The following is a 19337-nucleotide window of genomic DNA, read 5'->3' as shown; positions in this document are numbered from 1 at the left end:
TACGTTCCTATGTTGCTAGAGTTATTAATTGAAATAGGTATTTTATAGTTCATTTAATTATCTGGTTTTATTTTACCGACACAACAGCTGTAGGACCTGCAGCACAAGTAATGATAAGTCCTGATTTGCTTCACAGTGCTTTTTAACCCTGACAGCATTCTCTGGCTGTCTTTCTTCTAACATCTTCTACCTACTATCTTCCTACAGTTTCTCAACTGAAGTAATGTTGACTACTGTAAGAGCATAGATATGATATATCAGAACCAACAAAGGTTGTTTATAGACGATTTACTGGCCATGTCTGTAAGTTGACCAAAAGCTGACCAAAAAGCTCAAAGTATGTGTTTTAACCGTAAAAGCTGACCAAAAAGCTCAAAGTAGATGTTTTAAAGAAGTTTTTGTATATCAAAACTTTTTTGTGAAAATAAAACTTTTAATGAATAATTTTTTTTTTATCTAATGGACCTAGCAGTGTAACATACAAGTATTTGCTAAAGCAAAATGTACGTGTATTTGTATGGCAGCATAACTTCATAACTTATTGTTTTCTTACATATGTGACATCCTAACGTTCAGATCAGTGTGTACATAGATCGGCCCACACAATTTCTTTGCCTCCACTGTGTTAGTTGTGCGTTCTCCACTCGTGGAGACTGGAATCCTCTTCTGTTTACCATCTCTAAGCGACCGAATAGCCAACCTTCAATCTATTGCGTCCAATCCCGATAACATCTACACTTCATTATTGACGTGTCATTTGGCTTGAAAGGGGGAATGCAAACACCCAAGGGACCTTTGTATATCAAAATCAAAGTAGCACCTTGCGTGCTTTTTGTGCCTGCATTGAATATTTAATTAGAATCGACCCAAGTGTAAAAGTAGCCCAGTATTCACTGTATTGGCAAGTAACCCATTGAAGTAAACAGAATAGAGCGGTCTCTGAGGTTTAGGCCAACAGTCGCTGTTACTTTCCTACCACGGGATGGTATAAGGATACGTGGAATAGGTAGAGTATGTGTGTTTTACCACGTTTTCGATTATGATGTCCCATTTTTTCTGTACAATTTATCGAGATAGGTCTGAAAAACATAAATGCTGTTAGGATTTGTTGAAATTGTGCATTAACGAATATAGGGGGGTGTCTGTGACACCCTGAGCGAATCAGCTGACACCTTAGATATTTTAATATAAAATAACTTAAAAGTACTCTGGTCCAAAAAGTATTGTCTAGTTGTCCTATACATGTCTTAAAAGAGAATGAAGTATTGTAGGCCTATATCTAGAAAGAATAGAAGAGATGAAAAAAAATGAAGTGGCTATTAGAGAACGTGTATAAATTAATTTCAAATATTTGGCACACGATCAAAAGCAATTTGGAATATAATACAATTTGATATTTTTCGGGTATTTAGCTCCATAATTTCCCAAACTAAACCAGTGTTTCACATTCTACGGTATCTCTTGTGCAACAGCAGTTTTGCATATATATGAGAGTTGAATATCAAGGTGTTTCGTATATTTCCTGAGAGTTGTGTCTTGATATGTACACCAGACCACAACCCTAGTTCTAATGACTGTAGCTTAAAATTTGTTCTCTATCTGGATTGTGTCCTTTTTCACTGGCAATACAAGTGCATGTTATATTCCCTCTAATTACAACAGCTTAAGTGAATAACAAGATCAGATTTGATCAACTGAAGCAACTCAGTTTTATAAAAGTCTGGCATATAGGGGAGGCTAAGATTTATTGGTCTGGACCCGTTTTTGCTGGTTCTTTTCTCTTAGTTTGTATGAATCACGCCATCTGTATCAAACGGCACTACTGTTTCCACACACTTTGTGTAATGCAGGAAATGTAAACTGTCACTCTACACCCAGCCAGTGATGGATTCAAGCTGTGTTCGTGATGACGACATTATTCAATGTGTCACAAAACAATGCTAATACACGTGAACTTTGGTGACATTGAATGTGTCTTTATCATTTGGTTTCTGAGTTTTTAAAGAGAAAAAATAAACCAGTGGAATTGACGCTTTGGACTTTTCTCTCTTCTCTTATTCTAAAAACGGGTCCAAACAAAACCGAATTACTCGCCAAGGGTACATCGGCTCTTCCATTCTTCGGCCGCCACAGAAACTGTTTACCTTCCCATCACACTAATCGTTTGTTAAAATTAATTGAGTTTTTGCGTTGCACCTGTGTTTTAAGGCAACCTGTGTTTTCTTTATTATTCTCTTTGGTAATTGCAGCATCCGGCTGTTCATCTTAGTGCCATGTACACCAAAATTAAAGTGATAACGAAGTTGTCAGTTGCCAACGATGTGGTGAGAAGAATATTGATGTTGGATCCTCCTATCATTGGGGTGAGCGGCAAAGGAGTCCCATTCAATAACTTAGGTAAGCGTTTGGGAGTTTAAAACAAATGATCTCAATTATTCTTACAATGTGGAACTGGAAGGAAATCCATGCACAAATAATGGCTTTCAAAATACATTTTCACATGTATTATCATTTGGTTTCTGAGTATTATTCTTTCAATTATTCTTACAATGTGGAATTGGAAGGAAATCCATGTACAAATAGTGCTTTCAAAATACATTTTCACATGCATTTAGTAAAGACATTCTGTTAAAATAATGGATGTCTTTTATAGAATAAATAAATTCGTATCACCGGTGGATTTAAGACGCATGAGGAGAGGACTTAAAAATTAATCCTCCACTTTTCTCCAAGAGATGTAGTAGCTTACAACTTTCGGTAAGAGGGGAGTTTTTTTTTTAAATGGTGCAATTTAGGGAAGATTTAGGTATGTGATACGTGTCTCTGTGGACCACAGAGTGTATCTTTTCTCACCTGTGCAGATAGCCCCCCCCCCCTTTTCACGTTGGGTGTAATACAAAGTTCATACATGTATTAACAAATTGATACGGAATGCACATTGATTTTTATAGACGCATTTAAAAAAAACTTATACTCCAATTCCAGAGACAATTACTTTGGTGACAGTCGTCACATTGCATGGAGAAGTTTTCATCTTTGACATCAGAAAAAACAGAGATTTGATGATCAGCGGAGGAGTAGGGCGTGTGCTACAGTCAAAGGAATTAAAAAAGGTACTGTTCTGACTTTGTCTTGTGATGATGGGGTTGCATTGGTTGGTTTATTTTGTATCATGAGGTGACGTCTGTTATGGCTCTATTCAGTAAATGAAATAAGATCAAGCAACAAATATGCCAACGTCAAGTCTGAATCAAAGTTTCGAAATCTTTGATATATTTCCAATCAGAGCAAACAACGTTTTTTATTAAGTCATTGAGATAGAAAAAAATTATAGTCGCATCCTTTGTTTGGATTAAAAAACTCTCCACGTTTATGTTAGAAAAAAAGAATTGTGTGTATTGAACAAAATTATATGAGTGATTTCAATTCAATTGTGTTTTAAGAATCTTCCTCCTGATTTTAGGTACTCCACGACGGCAACGAGTTTAACCTCGCTCTTCGAAGACAGTTTGGGGTGCGGATACAAAACGTATTTGACACACAGGTAACCTGTTTTTCGTGACTTTAAGTAGTTTTAAGTGTGTGCCGTGTTTTGTTGACTTTTAAGGAACTATATTAGTGCGCGTCAACAGTTTTTCTGCAATTTTATTAAATTCCTTTGTACTCAATGGAGTTTTTACGTGGAGCGCATGAAAGGAATAATAGATAGATAGTTTTCTGGTCTGGTTTATTGCTAAGCAGTACTCATCTAGGCCATTAAATAGACAACTTAGATGAGACAAATTGTTGACAAGGGTTCCTCGGCTGATTTTGCTATTCTTTTTTAAGCCAAATTAAAGTACATCTAACTTGTCACCTGCGGATCCAATGCAAAAATGTTGCCGGCCCTTTTCAATTAAAAAAACAATGGGAGACATCCTAGAAACTGAAAAGAAAGAATGAAATGTTTCTCCGATGCTGCCAAGTGCGAGCTAGGATCCAATACATTTTCAATATTTTCATTTTTACTTACTCATTTATTGCTTCATTTATTTATTTTTAAAATGATGAGGTTGTTCATAAAACGTACATACAATATCAGTGTTGGGTGAAGTGATGATTTAATAAAACTGTTTCAAGACGACGTTTGTTCATAACTTGAATTAAAGGTAGATCCACTCACTGAATTCAGTATCGAAAACTGATTTGACGTCTTATTTCATAGGTGGCGTACTCCCTTATTATGCAAACGCAAGGACTCCCGCCACGTTTTATTCACGTGCGTGACGCTTACGTGAAGTACGGCGGCGTTAAGGAGGACATCGACCCAGCAACTAGGGTAAGAGCACAGTTATTTAAAGTAAAAGTTCCTTATGCACGGTCTTTGCATCAGCATTGGTGTATCTAATATGTTGCCCAGTGTGGGGGTTCGGGTTTGGCAAGGATACATTTTTAGATAATAGAAGAAGAAGACAAAATTACTGGTCCCCCCCCCCCCCCCCCCACACACACACACACACACACACACACAGCCAGCATAGAAGATGGAGCAGGGGTTCAAACATTCTAGTCCTGGTAAAAACGCGGATCGGCAGCAACAAGTATTAAATGCATTTACTTGCCTTAGCCTGTGAATTGTGTTAAAAGAACATGTCATAAGATAATCAACAGACTACACAGATGAATTTTCATCAGGGGGCAGTTGCAGTTTTTGCGTTGTAAGAGTAGCAAGGAGTATACTTGTAGGACTATGTATGCTTTCGTTTAGTAAACTTTCATTTTTAATGGTTCATGATCTTTTTTTATCTTTTACAGCAACTGATGTCCGAAGATCCAAACTTTTGGTCCCGCAGACCTCTTAGTAAGGTTGCACAGCGAGTTGCAGCCATGGACACCATTCCTCTCTTACCAACATTGTACGACGCCCTTAACCGGTAAGGAAAGTTAATGAAGTCATTAGAATATCTCTTTGTCATAATTTTGCTGTGAGGTCATGTGCACTACATCAACAAAAAGAATGAAAGTTTTATTAAAGTTTGACAAGTACCATTATTTTATTTGTGTGGATACTCTGGAAAACAGCTAAGTGAAATGTTTTGTTGCATTCCACCAAGGAGTGTCAACAGAAACTCCTCGATTCCACGAACCAAAGTACATAGCTTTCTTCTCCTTTCAGGGAAATAACCGCCGATATTCGAGCACTTTTTGAGCACATGAGTGAAGATAACGTGCGCCCTCTATCTATGAGGAGACAGAGAACACGGACCGCCGAGAAAGCCGAAGCAGACGAGATGCGACGATTGCGAACCGACACAAAAAGTCCCATTCTGAAACTAAATAAATCTCAAGAAAAAATGTTACAGTATACAGTGCCCTATTGCGAAAGATGAGACTTATCATGAACTATTGCAAGAATAACATGACATTCACTATAAAACCTCATATTTGCTCAATTTTTATCGGTTTGGATGTAATGATCTAATAATTTTGTTGTGCTAAGAATTTTAACTAGCAAATATTTATTGACCAGATACATTGTGGTCAGTTTTAGACAGGACTGAAGTTTTTGTTCTAATGCTTTTTTTCTATGTTTAAAAGTGTGGGCAAGAAGAGAGTCCAGCATATGCCCATTTTATTTTTTTCAAATTGTGGGGGCGGAAAATTGTGAATATAGACAGATAAATCCCGTAGGCAAAGAAAGCAAGACGTTGCGTAATTTGAAAAATGAGAGGTGTTTTCTTCTATGTCCCTGACCAAAGTCACTAAAGCGGTTCTAGATTTTGGATAATAAACGTTTTCATGACATCTATAATGGGCGATGTGACAGCTGGGGTAATTTATAAAATCGTTCGAGTAAGACAGCTTGCACGCTTTGACCTATAGATCAGAGAATTGGTCTGGCTATTTCCATGCAGCTGCTGGCAAAGGCCCTTTAATTGTTAGCAGAATTAATTCTTTTAATTTTGATCATTTATTTTAAAATAAGTTTACGTTCTTGGTGCTGTGGTGATTAAATAATACCAGTTTAATACTAAAATTAGTCATTTGATCTTGGCGTTTGCTTTTTAACGACAATCGAAAAATGGTAATAAGTGCTTTGTGATAAAGACGCTTGATGAATTCAAACGCACGTGCAGCTTTAGCTTACCTGCGATACTGAGTAAATGAGATTGTGGACTCTTAGAGCCCATTTCCAGAGATTAGATCCATCTACTTTAGATCGACCTAACTCCCTGGGGGTTCACGCTAAATAGCTGTCAGCCGGGCGGACACGAAAGTTAATTACCCCCTTACAGCTTGTAGTAGGCGGGACGGACATTTAAGCCGGATTATCTGACAGTTATCTAGTGAGACTCCCCGCGAGGATAGATCGATCTAAAAGCTCTGGGAATACAGCCTTAATGACATACATGTAGCACATGTATTCTGTGCCTTAGTTAATTTAAAAGACCTTATGTGTGCAATAAGCTAGGATCTTTAAAAAGATGAGTTTAAGAAAAACAGAAAAGAATGAATCTTTCGATATTAAACATACAGTATAGGTTGATTCCTTCTGGGGCTATCTGCACAGCACCAATAAGTGTAAAACTGACGCTTTTTTGTACAAATGATTTCCTAACCAAAGCTTTTTTAGCAAAATACATTGGGTACCAGTCAGATAGAATAACGAGTATGCGGTTCCCAGCTAATGTCAGTACAAGTCAAATATGAAAAGAAAATGCATTTTTCCACATCTTATTGGCACAACTAATGCATCGCCCCTTCCCTATCCATTTATGCACACCCACGTGTAGGCCTCTATGCGGGTTCTCATATATAAATGGCATTGTATGAAAATAATCACAGCTTGATATATCCGTATTTAGTACAAGAAAGCTATGTATCTGCCCTAGACCGCAGTTTTATTGTGCGTGTCCCTCACCACAAAACAAAGGCCAAGTCTCTTCTCACTGACCTGAGACATCTTTATCACCGGCGGTTACCACGGAGCGCTTGTTTGGTGTCATAATGAGACGCTAGACCACAACGTTTTGTGTGACATAAATCAAGAAAATCACTCCAACTACAAGGTACACCAGTGTTTAACAGCCTTCCATTTGTGCAGTTTTGCCTACTGTTCCCAGTTTCTGAAATGCGGGCATAATACACGTGGAATAACAAGCTGACGCCAGGAAACCATTGCTGAGGGCTATTACGTATTTTGCCAGGTGCGTAAGCCATACGTACGGAGCATTGTAAATGGGTGGTTTTAGTCAGTAATTGGTTATAGATTTAAAGAGATATACGTCTACATATCTTAGGGAAGAGAATACTAATGAGAAAATGGTACGAAGTCGGGTCATATTCATGCTAGAATGATTCCATAATTATACGGAGCGTGTGTGTCGGGAGCACGTAGGATTAAACGAGCTGAAGTGTTTGCTTGTGTTATATTTTAAACAGCTAGAGAACCGCGATAAGCTGGTATTGAAATTGTGCCTGTTTTGTGTAAATATTTGACGAAGTTGTGACTCGGTGATATAGATTTTTCTGTCATCAACGAGATGTGAAAAGTATTGAGGTGTCATCTAGACCGAGAATTTCTATAGGTGTTGACTTTCACACTAACACTAAAGAGTTCCATGGTACGCTCATTCTCTTTGAAAAAGGACACATCAGCGAAGATATATATTTCGTTCTACCGAAAAGAAGGCGTGACGGTAAGATCCACGTGATTTATTAAACAGCTGTTTTGGTGCTATATTTTGTCAGAGATATCCCAATAATTGAAATTCTCTATCTACGGGTTATCAGTTCAAGCTCCTAAGTATATCTATGTAACACACAGAGAATGCAGGCGTGAGGATGACAGGTAGTATTTATACTGTCTGTAGGTCAAATTGTATTTTGGTGAAGATACTTCAGGCGATGCTAAAAAAACAAAGTTTTGTGATGAGCATCGATTTTTCTCAAATTAATTTTTCCAGGCAACCACATTCAGTAATTTGATATTAGACGAATCTAATTTTGGAAGGAAGCCATTAGATAAATAAATGTGTTCACTGTTAAAAGCGCACTACCCGGAGCGCATGCCTATTTAGCCAACATCTGATGTATTACAAGAGAACGCTCAGAGCATTGTTTATCATCAGATCATTAATAGGAGACCGGGTAGACGAACGTAGCAGTACAGGATACTGCAGTCATTTATTCAGCGAATCTACATATATTTAGTATTACAACATATTTAACAGAGTTGGTGTCAGTTTGACGATAGCGGCTAGCTGATAAGTGTGCTCCACACAGGATTTCCTCGTTCAGTAGCCACGTGAAATCGGGTCAAGTGCTGATACTGTATCAAATTAAGTGTCACTTCACATTTCAGTTTGTGCCCGGAACTTCTTCAATGTCACACAGCGAGCTGGTCAACCAAGGTTCTCAAGGTACTACACCCTTCCTCAATGAAATTAGAACCATGAACCAGGAATTTCAGGATTTCGGGTCCAAACTGGACAATGTTCTGAAGGATGCCGGTGAGCTGCAGTTTGAGCTGGAGGAATTACTACAACTGTTCAGTGACAATAACAATACCAAAAGTTTGAACGATTGGAAAACAGAGTTAGGGTCAAAGCTTAAGGCAATCGAGAGTAAAATCGATGAACTTCAACTTCAAGAAAATGCCACGCAAAGATGAGACTTCATTGATCTGTTACGTCGTGATGTTTTCATACCAAATATTGTCAGAGACAATGATGAGAATGTGCATACAGTTTTCATAGTTTTCTGAAAGTAAGGACCAGCTGTAAAGAACAATGCAGTCTGCATCAAGTAAATTCGGACAGTTAAGAGACTACGAAAGGCAGTGGGAAGAAACTGGGGGTTGAAATTGTGAATATATTTATAAGCCCCTTAGTTCACTGACCAGACGGTGTTTGAAATTATGTCAACATTTCTTTACGATTTTTATCAGATTAAGTGTGGATCATATCACAATAGCCAAATATTGGTACTTTATGTCAACGCCAGTTAACCCTTAAAGCTAAATGCACCTGCAACTTGGGCCTATACACTGAATACTGTAGGTGCTGGACGCTGTATTTCACAGGAGCAGTACGTTATCTCACTGAGCCCTGATAACCCTCCATACTTTATCCGACCACCATACAAACAAGTGGTATGGTAGCAGTTCTAACTATTAAAAGGACAGGGTTATGTTACTTGGGTTAAAACGACGACCCTAAGAACAACTGTTAATGTAAATTTACGGCTGCGTCTTTATATAGAGGGTCAACACACCATGCAGGTGGGGAGTGACTTTTGAAGACCCCGTCACCATGGTTTCCACTTTCACAAAGCTGCTACCCCCTAGGGTATCACACAGCCCTCATTATTGTTTCCTTTTTTATTTTTGACTTCAGGAATGTGCCAGTTTTTGTTTGTGTATTTCTCGCTGGCGGTAAGACGTGAACTGAAGGTGCTACGTGTTCTTATGTGACAAAATACAAATCAAAGAAACAAAGTAGTCTATCTTTAAAAGTTTTATTCGTTTAACTGATTTAACTCTCTCTCTCTCTCTCTCTCTCTCTCTCTCTCTCTCTCTCTCTCGTGCACATTCACTATATGAGTTTAATGATGGCATCTACCGTTGGGGAGAATAGATTCCTAGCTTACTGTTCAGGACTGCAGGCCAAATTTCCCAAAGACAGAAAAAGATTTAGTTTTCTGTTACATGAGATTAATCTTCGTGATTACCTGCAGTTTCGTTATCATGCCTATAGTAACTTAATGTGAAATTGCATGATACTGAAACCTACGACATCTTTATACTATGCTATAACGAACATTTCATGATACACAGGTATTAAAATAACTCTGAAATTGATTTTTTTATCTTGTGGTCCCATCTTGCCCTTCGCATTATCTCAATGCTCCTGGCAGACTACGCACACGTTGCCTCAATGCAACAGTTCTTAGGATTTTAAACAAAACGATCAGAACGAATTCCCTGAGGTTTTCAATTATTTTCCACGCGGAAACTCTTGCATAGATTTTTATAATTCCCATGCACTTTATATAAATGAAGTTTTGTTCTAGGGTATATGTAGAATTTTTATGCGTTTACTAGGTTTAACGTTATTAAACGCCTTACTTTCCAAAAGTGAGATAGCAAGACATTAAAAGAAGAATAAAAGTCCAACTAACGGTCTCTTCAATAATTGATTTTAGATGGATGGCAGCAGGAACTGACCCTATCATTTTATATTTCCTCCATCCCAGTAATTCAACCAACAATTGAAGAGATAAGTAGCAAATACAATATATAAGTCGATTGATGCTTGGTCAATTAAGACAGATTTTATTTATGTTAATCTCAAATGATTTTCCTAATCTAGTTAAATTAATTGACGGTAAAATCAAAATAATAACCCAAATAATTGAGAACAGTGCTGTAAACTATGCCGTGACCAAAACTTGGTGATAATCGGTTACAATATATTGCTTATAATAAGCTAGATATAACCAAATTGATGTGGTTGCTATGAATTTGATCAGATGTATTAGGATGCTGGCCTCTTTATAGGATCAGTTCCTGTTGGCATACCCCAGTACATCTAAAGCCAATAATTTAGGACACCGTTAGTTTTACTCTTCTTCCAGTGTCTTCCTTGGGATGTACACACATAATAAATGTCGACGCTGGAAATCAATATGAGATGAAAAATAAAGCAGATATGACTGAGACACAGAGAGAGGGAAATTGGAGATCAATTATTTATATCATGTTGATCAAAAAATCAAAAAACGAGCCTAAAATCGATTTTTGTTCAAGATACACGTTTTATAACGTTCCACTATTCCCACATCTCTATGTATTATTCTTCATTCGCCTAAATGTGGCATTTGAAGTAAAAGTACTTGAATAGTAAGGTTGATTGGCATAACCGTTTTTTCTTTGCCACGTTTACACTGATGAGGACCGCAATACAAAAACGTGTACAACTAACCCTCGTCCAAACGTCTTACAAAAGTTCTGTATAAAATTAGATCAAAACCAGAGGCCATTTTGTGAACAAAATTTGGGTGGACAACATACAATTTGAGTGGACAGAGACAGGGGTGACATCTGCTCCACTGTTTACTACGGAACATATCATTTGCCTATCTTACTCTGGTCGCGACGACCACGAGAGAATAATACACGCTTTGTGTTATGAATTTTAGGATGTGAACATTAATTTGGGGGGACTTAAATTGCCCCCAGTACATCATTTGTCCGAAAAAAACTTAGTATTTTGCATCTGCGTGGATACTCAGTGATCCATTTCCTGACCCCAGTAGATGTCCACGACAGTGATGGCAGTCCGTTCTTCTTTGACGATTTTCTTCAACAAGAGAGATTCTACCTGACAGTTATTGCGGTAAGATATGCGAACGATTGAACTGAACAATGTCATGGGCATACTGGTCCATTCATGGGGTTAACACCTTGATGTTAGGGTAAGTATTCAGAGTATCGTGATAAAGCTTTGGTCAGTGAAGCGCTGCCAACAACGACTATCTTTGAAAAAAAGAGCTAAGATGTGTAATTTACTTTGGCACATAAGTTCGTACATCTCATTGCTGTTTACTAACTAATAAGTTACCACCTATTAGAGACCATAGTTCTGGTGGTCCGTTTTGCACCCCCTCCCCCCCCCCCCCCACACGCAATTAGCCACCCTCCCCCACCCCCCACCCCCACAGCTCCTACGCCTGTGTGAGTATTGTACTCTTCTTTAGCCATCGATTGCCTTTATTTCCAGATGTCATTTTATCCTTGGGGAAATGCTGTAGTCAGTGTTAGCAATCTCTCGATGAACACACTTAAAAATAGACACTCGGCGTGTGTGTGTATCTAGGAGAATACTCTTGAACTGCAAATAAAACGTGTGCACCGTACCGTATAAAAATACATATGTATATGCCGTGGGCATAAATGCCGACAAAAATGTTTCAAAAGTAACATATCCTACATATTTTCTAAGGGTTGATAATTTGTAGGAAAATATTTATTCTACAAAACCATTGAACCCTCCTAAGGTCTGCTCGTTAGACACGCTGGATGTAATGGTTTTATAATCTGCTCGGCTGACAACAAGAAGTGCGCTTATGGCGTCCCGTTCACGCCTGTTCACAGTTGGCATACCCATCTTGAGGGTCCAGTTTCACAAATTAACTTTTTTGCCGAAATTCGGTCGACTTCAGTTCAAGAATTATTCATAGTAGTTAACTTGATTAAAGCTTGGACATTGTAACGAAAGTTCAATAGTAAGGTTAGTATAGTATTGTCTCACTATGTAGTCAACAGGCGTCAAACTGTTCTATACATACTGCACTATACCGCACTGTATTTATATATACCGCGCATAGTTGTACAATCCAACTGCTGTTAGTTGCAAATATTATCAATATAACTTTTAAACATTATCGTTACATCTTTATTTTCTTTTTATAAAGCCGGTGTCATATTTCATCCATTGGATTCCATAGATTTATCTTGAGTCAATGTAGACCGAAACAGTTCAGCCCAATTTTCGGGCTAAAATTCTTTCGTGTAACCAGTGCCAGGTACCCTGAGTGTCAGAGAAACGTAAAAGCTAGCTTGCTAAATATACCTCGTTATATATGAAATCAAGATCGAGCTGACAATACCGGAATCTAGAACCTAGGGTAGTGCCAGGTGTCCACCTGTGCCGTACTTAACACAAGCAGTGTGATGAAATCATTGAGCAGAAAATTGCAATTCAGGTAAACGATTCATCAGCAGGTCATTAGGTATGATAGTGTTATGATTGGAATGTAAAATTTACCAACATACAGCAACAATAGGTAATGATATTACATATTACCCAAATATTTCACTTTCACCATGAATGGGTATCGGGTTGTCACCACCTGTTATTTAACTAGGGCAGTGCATGCATGTTGTCTTCCTTTCCGTATACCTGTGCTTTATCTTTCTGTTCTAGCTTTCTCTACACAAGTGATTTCAGCGTGACGCTTATAATAAATGCAATATATTGATTACCAAGAGCGACCCATCAAGAGATCTTGACATTGTTGCGCAATATTGTATTAGGGAAGCTTAATAGAATAGGAGCGGTACAATTTCCCCTACTTCAAGAACTAGGGCCCTATACTCTGCACCTCCACAGGTGTCGTTGAACATTCTAAAATCATAATGTTAATGCTATGGAAACTGTAAAAGCTCTTGCAAGTCACGTCATACCTAAAGCCTAGATCACATTTGCCACGGGCGCCGTTCAATGAAATTGTATACGATTTTCCGAACGATTTTTTGACATCATGAGGGAAAGAAAAGCACCAGCAATAAGAGCTTACATATGGATCTTAAACACATATCCTACAATCGTCTTTAATAATTTCTTCATTTTTATTTATTAATTTATTTATTTTTTGTAAATAAAAAAAGCTGACAATAAGAACATTTACGAAGAACACATGTACAATACCAGAGCCAGGTAACCTTTGCCGTTTCAAGTGCTGATGAAAAAACTGATCCTTACATCCCCAATTATAAAGACAGCAACGATGCTTAGTGACTTTGACAACGGAGGCCTCTGAAAAATGCTAGGAGAGCAAGTAAAATCGAATTATCAGTACTCGGTACCTAGGAGCGACTAAGTGTTCATTGCTTGAAGCCAGGGAAAGTGTAAGATGTGCAGTGGAATTTACTTCTGGCTGTGCTCTCATTCTTGACTACGTCACAAAAAGAGATACTTCATTTACACGTATTCCACAATCTTATCAACTTCCATTGCCGATGACTGCCGTCACAATGAATCAAGAGACATACGGTAGTGTGTTAGCTGTGATTTAAAGCAATTACGATAAACTTCATTCTCAACTATACTAGCTAGGTGACTTGAAGGCACTCGTGCACGGAATCCGTTTCCTTTGCACAATTGAATAAATGACAAAATTTGAACATTCTACAATTAACATACAATGTGTACAAATACATTCTTTTGGTAAAAGAAAGATTGGCTTGTTTTCCATCAAAGTACGTTGTTGCAACAATATTCTCAGTAAACAAAATTCAAAGCATCCCAGGATGCTGACCACGAGATATTGGTGTTTCTTCAAAATGTGTACCACTGTGGGATCCAAGCGGAGGGGGAGAGGGTGGGCATGGTATTCCACGAGAACTCAATCATTGACTTATAATCACCAATACCTATGCATGTGCTCTGCACTAGTGTATATCATATACACCTTGCTGAATTGTTGTATATAGATTACTGGTACGTATTACAACCGATTTGGACGCCCACTGTTTTAGTTGTGTGATTTGAAAGATCCTGCTCATTTTGTGAATGGTTTGATTATATATCTTCATTTCAAAGGATGTCAGCTAGTAGTGACAGTCTTCAGTACTAAGTACTCTAATATCTCAACTGGCATGATTTTTGAATAGTCAATCTGAAGAATCAACTTGAGGGATTTTTGTGTTATGTCAAGTATTGTTTCAAGGTTTTAATGCCTGTATGCTATACATGTGCTCAAAATATACTGTTCATGTAACACAAACAGACTGCTTCCAAACTTTTGGGGATTCAAAGACACTCAAAAGACCTCAAAAACATAATCTTCCAAAAAAGAAAATTATTTCACCAATGACATTTTAAATCAATAAAACAACAATGTTTTATCAAGATATTATAATTATTATAATTTTTTTACTGAAATAATAAATACATCACAAATTTTACAACATTAACATAGAGGATTAAATTTATCTACAATGATATGAAGACTAAATAAAAAATTGATCAATTTTAAATAAGCCAAAAACACAGATTTCTGAAATTTCTGCCATTTTAAAGTACAATTAAGAGCCCCTGCCTGCATACATCAAATAAATAACCTTGTATTATCTAAAAGTCTGCCATGTTATGTTAAGCCTTCCCCCCAAAACTACAGTTTGACAATTTATCTAAAGATAATTGCCTTTATATTAAATTAGTAAACAGTTATCTCTGTAAGTAACATTTACATAAGTAAATTTCCAATTAATGTACTAAGAAAAAAAAACATCATTTCACAAATTGGCATGTAAAAAAAGCATAAACAATAGTCTCAGCAGCCAAACACTAGAATAATGTAACATTCACCAGTTAAGGCAGGACTCTTTTTAAATCCCTCAGCAACAATAAATGAAACAAAAGTAAACATGTAACACAAATCTGGACATTATAACATGACAAACCATATAAATACACGCATTATCTCATCCTAGACCCAAAACTTGTCATAGGTTCATCTTACAAAAATAAGACAAAGCAGTACATTGTATATTGTTTTGTGTACTTCATCTTGAGGGATACTTTTGGTAAAACAAAGAAATCCAAAATAACCGCCTATACTTGTCTTGGAATATGTTGCAGAAGTAGGTACAATGTAGCACACAAAGACAAGTTAAAGAGTCCTCTTATATCTCTGAAAAGTTGGGTTTTTATTTTGACTTCATTGTGCCATTGTGACATGGAATGCGAAGTTCTGGTACAAAGCATTGGAAACACTGCCAAGAACACTTTAAACTTTGGCCACTTGATAATCTGAATGTTTAAATAAAGGAAATTAGTGCTGCAAGTCTGCTGCTGTTACTCGATGTAAAATTTAATTTCTGTAACATTAGGCTGCAAGTGCACATGTCTAAGATTACAATGACCAATTCCCCTTATTGCATTTTCGCCAATGTTTAATGATGACTCCCAGCATTTTCTTCTTCATGTGTTTTCTAGATAAATCTAAAAATACACTCAAATACCCACAATGCATTTTCACATCCAACAACATCAGCAAATATTGTACATCTTTAATAAACTCTTCTAGATGTGGGAAGTACCATATTTTCACAAGATTTCTGTGTAAGTTTGCCTGCGTGCACATAATTTGAAAAAAGGTCTAAGGGCCCATTTTCGAGGTATAACAATCTGTCAGCACCATGGTAACAAACCTAGGCCGCGCTAGTGAAACCTTTTCCTCACTGTACCTGTATGTAATGTGTGGTCGATTGCAATCAGTCATTTCCCAGTTGTGACAGGAAAAAAATCTTCAGGCACTTGGTTCTTGATTTCTATCATATCCCAGGGTTTACAAAAATGGAGTCATGGTTTGGAAACGAAGTCATATTGGTGCCAGCACCCGGTCTTAATAATGGAGTTTTAAGCCACTGACTTCAGAGTTCCTACCCTCTCTCTTGTATCTGCGCGGCCTGCACTCGGTCGTCTGCGATTCCTCTTCATTTTTGCTAAGTCTTTGTCAAATACATCCCCAGTTCTGAGAGCTGAGATGAGGTCATCAAATTCTCCTAAAATAGAGTATTATTATTTATATAATCTGTACTGGTACTAAAGCAAAGTTTACAGAGGGTATATGACCTAATCACACATTGAACATGATTAAACAATTTACAGATACATGTGCAAGAACAATTATATAATAATAATAATAATAATACTAGATACATGTTGGCTTCTATACACAAGTTCCTTTTACACTTTTTGGTGACTCCTATTGTCATTAAAATTAAAAAAAAATTAAAAATACTTAATATCAAAATTCAACAAAAAAAACTCACATTGTTAGCTGCAGAACAATGATAATATCACACGTTACTAATAAGCAAAAGAAATCAATTTGTATTAGATAAAAAGTCTGACGGTTATTTTGGGTTCCTCATACTACACACATAAAAGTCGTCTTTATCACATCATTATATTTGACAAACTTGTTTTATGTAAGAATACAACATGTTTCGTCACCATACCTTCTCCCTTTTCATCATTTCTTCTGTCAGAGGGTCTTCTGGTTGCTTTTTGTCTCTCTCTTTCAGCTCTCATCTACAAACATAATTATACATATTGAAACTGACATAAAATCTATCATCCTGAAGGATACATGTAAGCGATGGGCATTTTTAAATGTTACTTTATCACTGCACAAAGAAATATTGTATATTTGCAAAAAGAAACACCATTCTTGTCATTAAAAAAATAACCCACAATAGTACGTACCCAGGTTTTACATGGTCAACATTCAAAAACATAGTGCTGGTAGATTTTATTCTTCAAACTGATGAATTCTTCTTAAAGCCAAACTTTACATGATACACATACATTAAACTAAAGTAAACCCTGCTGATATTAAATACAGTCATGGGTCACAGAAAGTAAGTGAATAAAATACGGTTCAGATCAACAAAATGAGAAAGTCCTCACCTGTGCATCAATTTTAGCCCTTCTTTCTTCTTCCTCCCTCTGCCTCTTAAACTTCTCATTTTCTTGCCTGGCCTCAGCAAAGGATGTCAAGAAAGCATCTACTGTACCAAAGAATTCCTCAGGCTGACTGTTTTTTGGGTCGTCACCAAATAATCTCGTTGCCTGGTCATACTGGAATTCATATCACAATTTGAAAGAATTTAAAAGCATTTATGGTATTAATTTATTGTGAGAGTAATGTCTTTATAGAGATATTGTCTTAAATGGTCTGTATCTAGTCACCACACATACATGTAACTGCATGAAATGTATCCATATAGAGATTGTTCAATTAATTTTTTTTAACTGATAATTTATCCACAATTTTAGGTTTCTAAAGATTTTCATAGATATCTCATGGGACTTAACTTTTCCCTTTGTCTGATAATTATCAGCAATGTGTCAAAATTGGGGTTAAGCCTTCGTAAACTTTTTGAAGCAACAATATGATATAAAACCACCAACACAAAAACCAAGTCATCTCACTGACCTTCTGCCTCATCTCACTGACTAGATCATCCAACTCAGAATAATTGTATGCTGCCACCGTGATAAAGTCTGACATAACAGAGACAAATTTGTCATCTGGCTCTAGCTGTCGGTGCCTGTGAAATTCTATTTCCTGGGATTGGAAAATATTATTTGTAGACTTATTGGTTCAAGTATGCTGGGTTTTCTTAAAATTTTTCTTACACAAATGTTGTTTATTCAAAACATACAAGTCATCTTACAAAAACCTCAGTTTTACTCTGCGAAACAAAGATTAATGCACTGATGTAAAACTAATAGTTTTAGCTAATGGATTGTTATGGAATAAATAATTTCAATTGAATTCCATTTCAATTCAATCTCCCCATACCTTTTCAATTTCTTTAAGTCCACTTTTAAGAATCTGTATATCTTTCTCCAGTTCTGGCATACTGCAAGAAAGAGAACAATAATGCTCAATATAGCACGCTAAATTTTAACATTTTTGTTATTGTTCATGAAGACAATCTAAATCTGTAAAACGAAAAAAAAAAAAAAAAAAAAAAAAAAAATCACCACATAATTTTGCAGAAAGAGCACCAGTCTTTTTCATTAATGTTTGTGAATTCTGTAAACTTATTATTAAGCCATTTTAATAGTATCTAATAAAACTATTTGTAAATAAATTATATTCTCTTCCAAACATTTTTATCAGAAAAAACTGTATCCAATATAATTCACTTACTGTACTTTTGCTGCCAAACGCACATCAATAATGTCCTCATGGATTCTCAGTAAATCTGGGAACTGAAAGGAAGAAAACAGTTTTGTATCAGTCTGTACCAACTGATATCTTGGTGAAATTGCACATGTGAAGAACCATTTCTTAGGATATAGCAAATTTTGGGAAATTCAGACCATGGACATTATGGCTTTCAGAGGTTGCTGGATATTGGCTCTATTATCAACATGCTTCTGCTGTTTTCATGAATCTCTGGGGGCTGCATGGACAGCCACGAGGACTTGGTGATGTCCTTTTATATCTTTGAGGTGGAACACATGTATGGTTATTACATGCATGCATATCTTGGAAACTTTCAAATTCTTCTCACCCTTTTCAATAATATATCTCAATGAGTTAAAATGACTAAAATCAACATCATTATTATTCATAGAGCTGATGATTTCATATTCTTTCAACTATTCAAAAACATATCAGGAAATTCAACCAGAATTTCTCTTTTCAAAACTTACCCTTTTTTCTATAACTTCTAAAAGGTAGTGTAACAGGGTAAGATTCCTATTAATACTGGACTTTGTGTCAATGATTTTGTTGAGACTAGAAAGTTTAAAGCCGTAAGCATTGCCACGCTGGCCAGGGTTCATGTAGTTGCCATAAGCCAAGACCAACTCTAAAAACTTCCGCAGACGTGGGCTTTTTATCATCTCTTTTGATGCTTGTAAAACAGCTGAAATAAAAGAAAAAAATTCAAGGAATAAAAACCCAGCAATACTGTATTTTATTATCATAATCAAAACAATAGGAAAAAAGTAAATCATACTTTTATAATGAAGTCCCATGGTTTG

General features: G+C 36.6%; 3 protein-coding genes across 9 annotated transcripts in view; 2 read left to right on the top strand and 1 right to left on the bottom strand.

The window, feature by feature from the left end:
* Positions 1-581: 581 nt before the first annotated feature.
* LOC106180224 (egalitarian protein homolog) lies at positions 582-6028 on the top strand. 2 transcript variants are annotated; one of them, XM_013564139.2, is made up of 7 exons: positions 582-1006; positions 2250-2397; positions 2986-3113; positions 3464-3544; positions 4205-4318; positions 4795-4913; positions 5156-6028. In XM_013564139.2, the coding sequence occupies exons 2-7, from the start codon at positions 2274-2276 to the stop codon at positions 5367-5369; spliced, it is 780 nt and encodes a 259-aa protein (XP_013419593.1). In that variant the 5' UTR covers positions 582-1006; positions 2250-2273; the 3' UTR covers positions 5370-6028. The 2 variants fall into 2 exon arrangements, with proteins under 2 accessions (XP_013419593.1, XP_013419594.1); XM_013564140.2 differs by having other exon boundaries at positions 582-1011.
* A 564-nt stretch (positions 6029-6592) lies between these two features.
* LOC147763605 (uncharacterized) lies at positions 6593-9841 on the top strand. 2 transcript variants are annotated; one of them, XR_015332746.1, is made up of 2 exons: positions 6593-7187; positions 8345-9841. XR_015332746.1 is itself a non-coding variant. In XM_087003743.1 (2 exons), the coding sequence occupies exons 1-2, from the start codon at positions 7602-7604 to the stop codon at positions 8651-8653; spliced, it is 387 nt and encodes a 128-aa protein (XP_086859869.1). In that variant the 5' UTR covers positions 7324-7601; the 3' UTR covers positions 8654-9495. The 2 variants fall into 2 exon arrangements, 1 of the variants encoding a protein (XP_086859869.1); XM_087003743.1 differs by lacking the exon at positions 6593-7187 and adding an exon at positions 7324-7679 and having other exon boundaries at positions 8345-9495.
* A 4838-nt stretch (positions 9842-14679) lies between these two features.
* LOC106170101 (disheveled-associated activator of morphogenesis 1-A-like) overlaps positions 14680-19337 on the bottom strand; it is a 54799-nt gene continuing 50141 nt past the window's right edge. For all 5 annotated transcript variants that reach the window (XM_087003762.1, XM_087003764.1, XM_087003761.1 and 2 more), the window contains 7 exons: positions 19005-19219; positions 18496-18557; positions 18142-18202; positions 17773-17904; positions 17244-17414; positions 16793-16865; positions 14680-16333 (listed from right to left, as the gene is read on the bottom strand). In XM_087003762.1, the coding sequence (XP_086859888.1) occupies positions 16188-16333; positions 16793-16865; positions 17244-17414; positions 17773-17904; positions 18142-18202; positions 18496-18557; positions 19005-19219 (860 nt within the window). In that variant the 3' untranslated portion in view covers positions 14680-16187. The remainder of the gene's footprint in view (positions 16334-16792; positions 16866-17243; positions 17415-17772; positions 17905-18141; positions 18203-18495; positions 18558-19004; positions 19220-19337) is intronic.

Source organism: Lingula anatina, chromosome 2, assembly GCF_051362555.1.
Source record: "Lingula anatina isolate TDL-2025a chromosome 2, LinAna3.0, whole genome shotgun sequence".
In the NCBI taxonomy this organism is placed as follows: Eukaryota; Metazoa; Brachiopoda; class Lingulata; order Lingulida; family Lingulidae; genus Lingula; species Lingula anatina.
This window is presented reverse-complemented; position numbering and strand designations above follow the sequence as displayed.

Coding starts and splice junctions, on each gene's coding strand:
- LOC106180224 (XM_013564139.2), top strand. CDS start 2,274: ATGTACACCAAAATTAAAGTGATAACGAAGTTGTCAGTTGCCAACGAT. Junction 2,398..2,985: donor AGTCCCATTCAATAACTTAG/GTAAGCGTTTGG, acceptor CTCCAATTCCAG/AGACAATTACTTTGGTGACA. Junction 4,319..4,794: donor ACATCGACCCAGCAACTAGG/GTAAGAGCACAG, acceptor TATCTTTTACAG/CAACTGATGTCCGAAGATCC.
- LOC147763605 (XM_087003743.1), top strand. CDS start 7,602: ATGGTACGCTCATTCTCTTTGAAAAAGGACACATCAGCGAAGATATAT. Junction 7,680..8,344: donor ACCGAAAAGAAGGCGTGACG/GTAAGATCCACG, acceptor TTCACATTTCAG/TTTGTGCCCGGAACTTCTTC.